This window comes from Pteropus alecto, unplaced genomic scaffold (assembly GCF_000325575.1).
Source record: "Pteropus alecto unplaced genomic scaffold, ASM32557v1 scaffold95, whole genome shotgun sequence".
NCBI lineage: Eukaryota > Metazoa > Chordata > Mammalia > Chiroptera > Pteropodidae > Pteropus > Pteropus alecto.
In genome coordinates this window covers 16,798,353-16,810,777 of record NW_006441071.1, presented here as the reverse complement: position 1 = coordinate 16,810,777, position 12,425 = coordinate 16,798,353, and the positions used below count along the sequence as shown (strand labels likewise).

The 12,425-nt window shown below is 43.9% G+C and overlaps 1 protein-coding gene across 2 annotated transcripts in view; it reads right to left on the bottom strand.

Moving 5' to 3' along the window:
- FXN (frataxin) overlaps window positions 1-9,405 on the bottom strand; it is a 16,129-nt gene extending 6,724 nt beyond the window's left edge. The window contains exons 1-3 of one of the 2 annotated variants that reach the window (XM_025051411.1): window positions 9,184-9,405; window positions 7,747-7,844; window positions 4,237-4,357 (exon numbers count right to left, since the gene is read on the bottom strand). In XM_025051411.1, the coding sequence (XP_024907179.1) occupies window positions 4,237-4,357; window positions 7,747-7,844; window positions 9,184-9,351 (387 nt within the window). In that variant the 5' untranslated portion in view covers window positions 9,352-9,405. The remainder of the gene's footprint in view (window positions 1-4,236; window positions 4,358-7,746; window positions 7,845-9,183) is intronic. The other variant, XM_006918404.3, reaches the window with a different exon arrangement.
- Between the last annotated feature and the right edge of the window lie 3,020 nt (window positions 9,406-12,425).

Here is a 12,425-nt window from a genome sequence, read left to right as displayed (position 1 = left end):
AGTGACTCCAAGGACTAGGCCTCTCATTAACAAAAAGCATAAATAAAACCACCACAAGAATGCTTCTGGACGTGCAAGTCTCAAGCTGTTTCCTCCACCTGGCACTTTCTCTGGTGTCCACCTGCTGCTCTGTGCACAAGATGGGGAAATCCTGTGGCTGCGGGTCCCAGCTGAGGGGCCTCTGGGAAGGTTACCCTGATGCCCGTCAGAGAGGACCAGGGTCTGTGTGTGTCCCCATAGCCTTACATGCTTTCCTCATCACATATGAGATGCTGGCTTGTTTGGTGGTCGCCTGTCCCCGACCCTCCACTACTTTAAGCACTTGGGGAGTAGATTTCATCTTAGCATCTTCAATGTCTAGCACATGCATTCTTTGTGCAAAATACTGGATGTACATAAAATATATTTGTAGATGAATGAATGGAGCTGATGATAACCAGGCACTGTGACAACATCTGCCAAAGTTAAGGATAAGGTTATGCAAGGCAGAAAGTCTCAACATTTCCCCCATCCTGCTTCTGTTCATTGTGTATAATTGGATTTTTTCCCCCATAGAGCTTGAAGCTGTTTCCAAAGGAAAGTAGCAAGAAGAGGAAGGAAATGAGCTGCCTTACTGGTTCTTACTGCTTTTAGAACTGTCTGCAATAGACCAGACAAAGAGGGTATTTTGTTCATTGTTACTATTCTTTATGTGGCAATCTGAGTTTATTTTGGGAGTGTGGGCAGACTTTGGTGCCGGGGGGAGGGTAAGGGGGTTAGAAATAGTCAAAATAGCAGCTGCTGAGACATGGACACTAATCAATCAGAACAGACCCTGGCTACTGGTAAGGCTTATTAATTTTCACCAGTCAATATCAGCCCTACACATGCAGAAGCAAAAAGAGCAATTTCTTTTGTCATCAGCTGATTTGGAGAAATAGACACATATGGGGTGGCATGTTAAGTTAGGGGATGTCATGTATTTGTAGCTTCCCACACTCCTAAAATAGATACCAACTTCCCCTTAAGGAATAAAAATAATGAACATGAAGCACTTTTTCCGTTGTATTTAATCCTAATATAAACCCAGGGAAGTAGAGGAATGTCACAGCTGAAGAACTTGCCACTCACAGAAGTTACATAATTCACTTGAGGGCTCTTGGAAAGAAGATATAAATCCAAGATGCTAAGCCAGACCCTTTGTCTCCAACTCCAATCAAATGCTGCTTCTGAGCAAGTGTCCATAACCAGAGATCCAGAGGTGGTCTTCAGAAATCTGCAAACAGCCTCTACACTGAAGCTGAAACTATGCTCATGGGTGTGTGGGGAAGTTTTTCTTGGGAGAGGGTCTAGAGTGGGGGGTCCTGACCCCAAAACGGTTAAGAAACTTGTGCTCTATAGCAATAATATAACAACAACTTAGTGAATGAAGAATATAGCAACAAGCAAATGTCACTTAAAAAAAAAAAAAGAACAAATGCGTTCTTGGGTGTATCTGGATTACTACTTTCATTTGCTGACTTGGCCAGTAGTAAGTTGGTAAAACATCTATAAATGTTGAGTAGCATCAATGAAAGTGAGTTTTGGAAAAGTACATGGGCCCCATTTCATTTACATATTGAATCAACATTTATTAGTTGGCAATGTTCCAGGCATTGGGAATACCAAGAATGGACAGTGTCACTGCTGCCAAGGAGCTCAGTCTAGCCATGGGAGCTGATGTGTAAATAGACAATTACAACAAAGGGTGATCAGTGCTCCAGTCATCCTGAGTGCTGGGCAAGGGACTGGTGGTGTCCGCCTGGAGCACCCAGGATGGCTTCACAGAGGTAACATCCACCTGGACCCTGTACGGGTTCAGAACAGGCCTCCCCAAAATGTGCCACCTTGGCATATGGATTATTGTGAGCTGAAAGTAACTGAGATCCTGAGGGCCTAAGAGAAACTGTGACCACTCCCTTAAATAATTTGAACTTGGGCCTTACCCATAATAAACGTTACTACCAGAGATAACTTTTTATGTCTTATCTATACAGCAGGGCAAACTTCTAATTACTGAACATTTACTCTTCTTATTGTCCTGCAGTGACCCACCTCCTCTCTGAAGCTCCAAGACATCTTATCTCATCTTCGGCTCAGAATGCCTTATATACCTCATTTTAACTTTCTATCTCAGAAACTCTCATGTTTGTGGGGTCTCTGACTCTCTAATGTCTGTGAGGTTCCCATGTATACAAATGTAATTGAATTTGGTTATTTTCTCTTATTAATCTGTATATTTAATTATTAGACCAGCCCAAAGAACCTAGTAGGGTAAAGTTTCTTCCTCTTCCACAACCCTGAGGGCAAGGAAAGACTGGACTCCAATGAAGCTCAAGTAATAATGTTATAGGTTTTTTCTTGTCTATAATGTACTTCAATTGATTTATATGTGAAATATCTAGGTTAGCACCTGAAGGACTCTAATCAGGAATTCATATCTCAGGGTAGACAGCATTTCAAAGTCTTTAATCAGAAGTCCAAACTGTAGAGGCAGGTACTATATGCCGTTAGATTTCTACATCTGTTCTAGAGAATTTCATAATTAACAAATGACTTGCTAGAATAATTTTTTGCTGGAGAGTTGAATGATACTCAAGGTATATGGATTAACTAGAAAAATACAAGTGTCCCTTCCTTTGCAAGAATCAGTTATGGGATCTGGAAAGCCCAGTAGCTGAATAGCTCTTCAGAGAGACTCTGCAGGTAGGATTCAGGTAAGGTCCTGTGACCAACTACTGAGCAAAAGCTTTTGTGGCTGGATTCAATGAGGTACTCAGAATCCAGCTACTAGAATACTGGCATATTTGCTTCTAATGAAACATTTATGCCAAGTACTTGGGTCAAGGTGGGTCTTCACCAATCCTATAAGAACAGGTGGTGTGACTGTTTTTGTGGCATGTTAATAAATGTTTGTATGTGTGGCAGAGCTTAGCCCAAGACTTTGTTTCCCTCTAGCTACAGACTCCGGTAGGGAGGCAGGAGAGGGGAAACCTGTAACTGCCCCACCTGTAATCATCTCCCAGATGGTCATGTTGACCTGGCCAGCTTGTAATGGTTACCAGGCGGCTTTGCCTTCTGAGGCTGTCTGTATAAGCACTTCTAAAACATTGCCTGGACAGGACTGCATTTTCCGCTGCTGACAGCAATCACTGAAACCACCTGGAAGGCATTCATTCCTTTCTTGCCAGTTAGCTCTAGTTTTACCGTCCCTCACTGACCTTACAATGAGGCTTGACATCGCCAAGACTTTGCTTCCTGCTACATCTGAGGGAGTCCCTTCTCCCAGCACTCTACCAGCAATATCCAACAGCATTTCTATCACTTTAACCTAACAGCTGGTTGTCCTAAATAATTCCGTGATGTAATCTAAAATGCACACTTCATGACAATTCCTGCTATTAATTGCTGTCAAGAGGATTAACCTCTCTGCAGAGTAGTTTCTCCCACTGGCTAAAAAGAACTGCTCCCTATGGCCTAAGCAATAATTCTAATCCAAAAGTGGACCATTGCTCATCTCTGCCACCTGGTGGCCAGTTGATATGGACCAGCACTCCCTTGGCTTCCAGGATCTGGGTGGGGCTCAAGTTTCATCCAGACCAGGGGTTCTCCCGCAAGCTGCGTTTTAGAATCACCTGGGGAGGGAATTTTAAAATTTTTAAAAAATGCCAATGTTTTGTCTGGGCCATACCCAAGATCCATTAAATAAAATTCCTAGGGGCAGGACCCACAAATACGCACTAGAATCTCAGGTTTTTCAAAAATATGCTTTCCAAAAAAAAAAAAAAATGCTTCCTAGTAATGTACCCTGACCTACTATATCAGACTTTCCCAGGAATGGAGCTCATGTCTGTGTAGTCTGAATACCTCTTGGGAACTATCTTATCTTGCTTAAGAACTAGTGGTCTAGTTCAGTGTTCCCCATGCCTGCCTAATGAGACAAACACATGCTTTGGCCCTTTCTGATTTACCTTCATGGGTATTGGGTGAAGCCTGAAAATGTGAATTTTTAAGCAAAAATGAGGCTCAAAGAGACTGAGTGACTTGCCCAAGGTCACAAGCCCGATGGAGCAGGGCTGGATCATGAACTCAAGCCTTTTGGTCTCACCCATAACTGCATGCTGCTGGATGCTTAACCCTGCTGGAGTGAAATTCTTCACTTTAGTGAGCTGAATTCTTAGGGAGGAAACACAAAAATGAAAATAAGTGAAAAGGTACCCCAAAGGAGACATCATAGTCTTCAAATGTGTATGGTTTGTCTGCAAGGTCTTCGAAAAACTCTGCCAAAGAGTCCAGTGTCTCCTCTGCCAGTCTTTCATAGGTGGTCTCATCTAGAGAGCTGCAGGGAACCATCAAAACATAAGATTACTAAACCGTTCCATTTTACTAACATCAAATCACATTTATTTTTTATTTAGATTTTTAAAATTGATAGGAAATAGCTAACATGTACAGAGTAAAAACTTAAACAGTATGCAAGGGTTACCAGAAAAGCCTTTCTTCCCAATCAGGCAGCTGCTATCCCCAGAGTCAACTATGATGACAATCTCTTCTCTATCCTTCCAGAAATTCTATATTCTTTTACATATAGAAATGAAGTATTAAATAGTTTTAATAGTACATGTCTTTTATTGGGCCTAGGTATGCATTTCTTTTTGTTGTTGTTAAAGCATAGTTGACATACAATATTATATTAGCTTCGAGTGTAAAACATAGTGATTCGACATTTATATACCTTATGAAATGATCACCTCGATAAGTCCAGTAACCACAAAGTTATTACAAAACTTTATATAAAGTTTTTTACTTTATATAAAGTAAAAAAAAAAACAAAACAAAAAAACAGGCAAAACTGATCCAGGCTATTAGAATTCAGATTGGTAGTTACTCTGGGGCAAGGAGGGGTTAATAAATTGATGTGAGCAGGAAGCTTGCTTTTGAGGGGCTAGTAACATTCCTGAGCTATTTCTTGAGTTATGTGCTATGTTCAGTTTTTGAAATTTTATCAAACTGTATACTTGTGACTTGGAGACATTCTTTTATATATACTATTTTTCAATTTTTAAAAATTGGTGTAAGTCTATAGACAGAAAGCAGATTAGTGGTTGCTAGGAGTTTGAGGAAGGAGGTGATTATTAATAGGCACGTTGTTTCTTTTTGAAGTGATGAAAATGTTCTGGAATTAGTGGTGAAAGTTGCACAACCTTAAATATACTAAAAACCACTGAATGGTACATTTTAAATCGTAAATTTTATGGTATGTTAATTATAACAATAAAAATGCTGCTCTAATAAACATCCTTGTATGAGCTTTTGTGCTCCCATGAGGATATATCTGTAAATTATAAGCTGTATCCAAGACTACTCCATCATCTGAGAGTTACCAGGAGGCCTAAAGTAAGACACAGTGGCTGCTAGACATGAATGCAAGACATAAAGATCTGCCATATGTCCACCCATCACCCAGCCCATCACCCGCCTCAAGGGTATGATGTGGGGAAGATTATAGGATGGATCAGGAAATGGTGAGGGGCTGTTTCTTAAAGAGAGTGGTGGGCCTGGGATGGGTGTGTCGGAGAGAACCTGGAGAAGAGGGTGACATGTGTTACAGACAGTGAATAGAGTGAGAAAGTCAAGAGCCTTGGCAGGTGCTACCCAATAGCAGCCAAGTTGCACCACCACAGAAGCAGACTGTCCTGCATGTGGCAGGACAAAGGTGTGCATCCCAGAAGCCAGAAGTAGACCCTGAAGAAGGGAACTGGACTTGAGGAATCCTGCAAGGGCCCCACCCATCCTCAGAGGACTGCCTGCAGGGGTGAGGGACAGGAACAGAGTGTTTGCACAGGGAAGACCTGGAAATGGTACCACTAAAGCAAAAACCTAACATAGGCTGCAAGGAGCACTCAGCAGATGTAGGGAGGGGCCAATGGACACAGACACAGCAGGTTCTGTGCTCGCTAGGCCCTCTGTCAACCTGCTGCCTGTGATAACCTGGAAGGCCCCCAACATGCTTACTGAGCCTATAGCTATGGAGACAGTCAGAATGTTCCTGTGTATGGGTGGCTTTGCTGTTGTTAGCTGGTGCAATATGAAAATGGTGAGCAAGAAGAGAACTGAGATGTCTGCAGGTCGATGGAATGTAATGGAGCATTTGAGGATTAAAGGCTACACAGAGATGGAAAAGCTAAAGGGAGAATGTAAGGCTTTGAACAACAAAGACCTCTCATTAGGCCAAAAAAGAGTTTCATTATTGCAAAAATCATATTGAGAGAGCTGAGGGTGAGGATGTAAAAAATAAGGCAGCCTGAGGCTTCTTCCAGGGAAGAAATTTGGATTGTGGTTATTGGCAATGGGACTGATTGGGAGTAAAGAGATCAGAAGCCTACTAGGTTTCTGAGAAAATCCTGTTATCAGAGAAAAATGAGTCTGTCCTATAAGAAGCCAGTGAAGCCTTAAAACATAATAGCCTTTGGAAGCCCAGAATGCTGGCAGTGGGCTACAAGGCTGCATGCTCCCAAGGAGGACACACTTCCTACTGCCTGCCTCCGCTGTGGCCAAGGAGGGTAATGAACGAGGAGACTCCCAGGAGGCAGAACCGGGATTTCATGGAGGAATGTCCCTCTCTGCCAGGGCACAGGTTGTTCCAGTGCTGCCCAGGAGGACTCCATTGCTGCCACAGGCCAGGGAGACGTCTCTTTTTTGAATGGGAGTTATGGTAGTTGTTATTTTGCCCTTCTCTATGCCTGCGTGCGTGCGTGCGTGCGTGCGTGCGTGTGTGTGTGTGTGTGTGTGTGTAAGTCAGAGGAGCCATTCCTAGACCTGGGAGAGAAGACGGCATGGCCTTTGAGGTAGATGACTGACGACATGGGCCGTGGTTGCAGCCTTGGGGCTGGAAACAGTGTATGTGGTGTGTGGAAGAAGGGTCTGTATCAGTGGTAGAGGGCAGACTGGAGCAGTGCCTGGCAGCATTCCATCTGAACCCATCACCTCTTTCTTCCAGGGCACTCATTAGACCACATTTCCCAGCCTCCCCTACAGCTAGCTGGGGCCATGTGACCAAGTCCTTCCCACTAAAATGAGGGACAAGTGCCACTTCCAGGCCTTCAATACTCTTTTCCTTTTCTGTGGAACAGAACCTGAACAGGGCGACCTGACCTTGACCATGCAAAAGATAGTAAAGTACTAACAGGTAATAGGGAGGTGAGAATGAGCCAGGATCCCTAAATCATTTCACAAAGGCATGCCTACCCTGGGCTGGCCAGAGAGGGTGACACAAACTACTCCTGGTTTAAGCCATTACAGTTTGGGCCTATTTGCTACAGAAGCTTGGCCTACCCTAACTACTAAGATATCAAAGAGAATAATAACAAAACTCTGAAAAGAACCTAAATATCCAACAATAGGGGATGGGTTCAACGAATTATGGTATGTACATAAAATTAATCCTATTTCAATTAAAATAATGCAATAGATAGTGATGTGGAAATATGCTTACGAGTGCTGCTGCTAAGGGACAAAACAGGTTCCATTGGGATGGTCTTTTTTTTTAAAGATAAGAGAAAAGGGAAAAATAAGAAAAAAATAGAAGTGTGTGTGTGCACATGTTGTATATTAGGGAAAAATAAGAAAAAAATAGAAGTGTGTGTGTGTGTGCACATGTTGTATATTGAGAGAAAGAGACAGAGAGAAAGGAAGATCTCTGATGTGAAAGATGTTTGTTTATCTTACCCTGGGTCACTCAAAGTTCCTGTTGTCCTCAAGTGCATCACACAGACACTCTGCTTTTTGACATTCAGCATCTGGCTGAAGCAGTGGAGGCTCAAACTCTAAATGCCAAAGAAGAACATTACCATTTTTCAGTATCTTATAGTCCATTACTGCACCGTTTAAATATTGCCACTTCTACATTCGAGAGTAATCATGGTAGAGTTTTTCAGGAGTATTTCTTGGGAACTCTTTTCACCATCTTTTAATGTATTACATTGAATTCTCCTGGTCTCTAAGGCCTGTGCTGTCCACTATGGTAGCCACAAGCCACGAGCAGCATTTAAATGTAAATTTTTTGAAATAAAATAAAATTGAAAAAGTCAATTCTTCAGTCACACTAGCCACATTTCAAGTGTTCCATGGCCTCATGTGGTTAGTGGCATAGACATAGAACAAGTTCATCATCACAGGAGGTTTTATCAGGTAGCGCTGCTCTAGGCTGTTCTGGGTATGTCGTGGTTAGCACAGGCGACACAAGGAAGCCTCAGTAAATATCCTAGCATTTGACTAAAACAAGCAACAACAAACAGCAAGAGGCAAAAGTCTGCTGCCATCCAGAAGGGAGGTTCTTACTGCAGACTGCTGACAAATCTGATTAACAGGATCTACAGGAGACAATGAGACCTGTTGATTTCTTTTAATACAAAACTGCTGAGTATCCAGGTGCCAGCTCCGAGGACGTGGGTGGGTGTGAGTTGATTATGTCCAGCCCTACTGACCAGCTAGAGAAACGTAGGAAATAACCAGGGGAGAGCGAGTAGAGAGAGAGGGGTCCCTCTCAGAGGGACCTATGCCAGTGCAGGAGGGCACGGAGCCTGTGAAGGTTGAGAAGAAAGTGATACAGACGGAGAAAAGTGCAGACGGCAAAGGAGGTGATCGAGAGAGGCAGCGGCCACAGAGCATTCTGAAGGCCCTTATTTGGACTTCATCCTGGGAAGGCACCGAAAGGCTTTAAGAGGTTGGTGATAAGAGTAACATTCTCCAAGGGTCTCTGGTTGCACTATAAGAAGGGGTCAGAGGCTGTCACTTATGGCTCTTGAGCCATCATTGCCCTTGGCAAGAAAGAACGCAGAGGGCACGGGGCTGAAAGGTGAGCAGAGGAGGGAATGGGGGTGCAGAGCACAGACGGCATGTTTAAAAAGGCTGGCTCTAAAGGAGAAGCGAGAGCAGTCGTGGTAACCCTAGTTACAGCTACAGCGTATTCTAGACTGTTCACCACCTGCTGGGCATTGTCCTCTGTCTTTATAGAAACAGACTCATTCTCCCCGCCGCCCAGTGTCGTCCCCGCGGGAGCGGGCGCGCGTGCACGTCGCGGGGGCGCGTGCGCGCAGCGTCATCGGCGTGCGCGGTCTTCCTCTTACGGCGCGCGGCCCGAGCGAGTGCTCGGCGGATACTCACCGCAGGGACAGGGGCACAGGCTACGGCGGTCCTGGCGCGCAGGTCCTGGTGGCCGCAGAGTGAGATATTCTTCGCCGGCCACGGGGCCCCTGTGCGGGTCTGGGCCGACCCTAGGGGCGTCGAGAGGGGTAGGAGGTTGGGAGCCACGCGGCGTCCGAGCGTCCACATGCTCCTTGCGATCTCCAGCCGCTCCGCCCTCCAGCTTGGGGGCGCCGCGGCGACACCTGGTGGTCACGGCCCTCAGGCGCCGCGGCTCGGCTTCGATCTCAGGGCGCCAGAGGTTAGACCTCAGGAAGAACTTCCCAGCATTGCACTTTTTATATATTTAACAAAATGGAGAGCTTCCTTTGTGCAAGGCGTGGAGATATCTCTTGGGTAACATAGTGAATGAGAAACCAAGGCTCCTGACCTCGGACACCTTAGCCTAGTGACCCACTGCTGCAGAAATTCTACAATTTTGGAGCGACAGTCTTGCTGAGAACTGGGTGGGGTGGAGGTCGTGAAGCTGCTTGGCCTCTGGTATGGCACCTGGAAATCTTGTCCCCACAGCACAGGCTAGGTGAGCATATTGTTTATCACAGGCAGAAGGTTGACAGGGCTCTCCAGCGTCCCGCCTGCTGTGTCTGTTGATCCCTCCACACGGGTTACAGCAGTTGGGACTGTGCAGACAGAGCATGGACTGCCTGGTTCAGATCTGGACACTGAACACTTGCTAGCTGTATGACCTACCAGTGGGCAAGTTAATAACCTCTCTGTGCTTCATCTGTAAAATGGGGTTTATAAAAGTTTCTGCTTCCTAGGGTTGTAAGGATAAAATGAGTTAATCCATGTAACGTTTTGTCGGACAGGCTTTGGACCTTGATAAGTGTACAATAAATAGTAAGTTAATACATTTTAAAAGAAAATTTAACTTAGGTTGTGTATTGCAAAGGAATACAAATTGTGAAAGTTCCCTTCACACTTTTCTACATTTTTAAGAAAATGTCAAATGTATATGCCACAGAATATCATTTTTATAGGGAAGGTAGTGGGGACAGGAGATGGGTAATGGGCTAAAGTTCTTTTAGAGTCACCTTGGTACTTTGTGAATAGTGGAACAAATAAATAAAACACTAAATGACAAGTGTTAAAGAGGAACACTAATGGCTGTCAGCATTGAGTGGTAAATCAATGAAGGGTGAGGGCAATCAATGAAGTCTCCATGGAAGAAGGGGCATATGCACAGTGCCTTGAAAAATAGGGTAGAAGAGGTAGAATCTGACTATCAGATAGTCCAGGTATTCTTTTGGATGAGAGACATTCTTCTGCGTTTAATTAATTATAAGCAGCTATTTATTGAGCACCTATGTATATGACAGGCATGGAGAACCACATTCCCTCTGTGAAGTGTCTGAGGATACTTTTGATTGTCACAATGGTGTGAGGTTAGGCATTGTGTATGCTGTGGGTACCTAGTGGGTAGAGCACCGGAATTCTGTTAGACATCTGGCCGTGCACAGGACAGCCCCGCAATGACAGAGTTATACAGTCCAAAATGTCAGTGGTGCTAAGGCTGAGAATCCTTCACCAAAGCCACCCGGGAAGAATCTATTGAGGCATAGGGAAGTGTCTCCATTATTGGCCAGGGCCCCAGCCCTGCCACACTAACAGGGAGGCCCCTCCTCACATCCTCAGAACTTCATTACATACTTGGAGAGTTGCACTATTATTAACCAGTGCCATGTTCTGGCACAGAAAGGACCTGTGAAATGCTCCAACTTCCTGTAAAGTTGATACCACTGCTCTATCTTTTTAGCCAAGGAAACAGGCTCAGAGTAGCAGAGCAGAGAATATTAAGGTCTCACCAGAATATGTCTTCCAGATCCTTGGAGATGACCAGAGGGAATCAGGCACATCTGGTAAGAATCATGGGCATCATAGCTTGTGCAGACAAGGATGTCGAGGGCACCTGTAGGACCCAGCACCTTTTCTCCCTCTTTAGATTGCTTTGACCCAAGGGTAGGGGGCTAGGAGGTGGTGTGTAGGCCACTCCAATGCCTGTCTGGTTGGAGGTGGGGGAGAATTTCCCCAGAACTCACATTCCCTGTCCTTAAGGTACTTTGATATGACTTATTCTACGGCAGTGTTTCTCAAAATGTGTGGACCAGCAGCTTCAGCATCACCTGGGAACTCGTTTAGAAATGCACCTTCTCAGGGCCTATCCAGATTTACTGAATCAGAAAATCTGGGGATGGGCCCAGCAATCTGTATTTTAACAAGCCCTCCAGGGAAATCTGATACATTCTAACGTTTGAGAACCAATGCAGTAGGGTATGTGTTTGGCAAAATTGTAAATTGAGCCAGTGCCACCAGGGTGATTTTCTAAATCTAAAAATCTAAATCTAAAATATTAATCTAACCATAGGCCTCCTGTCAGCTCTCTTTCACCACCGTGAGTGCTCTTTCCACTCTCTTCTGTGTACTCTACTCCCCAGCTAATCTGAACATAACCAATTAGGATTAGATTTCGTTGACTATAACAGAGAACAAGAAAATAATGTTTTAAATAGTTTAAGAGTTTATTTCTCTTTCACATTCAAAGACGTCGAGAAATTGGCAGTCCAGGGTTCTTGGGCAGTTGAACAAAGTTATCAGGGATTCAGGTTCCTCTCTACTAACGGGTGTGGCCCTGGTCTGGGGGCCCTGGCCCCCAGTCCCAAATAGTTGCTAGTACTTCAGCCAACACATGTGTATTCTAGGCAGCAGGGTGGAGGGAATGGTGCCTTTTCCCTTTGAAAGCTTTTAGGATCTTCCTTTTATACTTGGTGATCTGAAATTTTACAATTATGTTTCCAGGTGTGAATCTGGTAAAAGTAATTTTGCTGCGCACAAGGTAAATCCTTTCAATTTAAAGATATATGTCTTTCAGCCCTGGAAAATCCCTTTTTATTTTTGTTAGTATCATTTGTAATTTCCTATCTCTATCTCCCACTCTCCCCCATTTTCTCTTTCTGTTACCACCTTTAATCAGGGAGTGGACCTTTTCTTTCATATTTAAAAAATATTTGTAATTTTTTGTTCTTTCTTGGACACTTCGCTGACTTATATACCAACTCTTTTATTGAATTATTTAAAAATTCTACCAATTTTTTAAAAATTCCCCACAGCTTTTTTCTGTGATTATTTCTCTATTTCATAGTATTTTACTTTTGTTTTGTATTCTTTCTAAAAATTCTAGTTCTTTTAAAAAATGTTATCTTTCC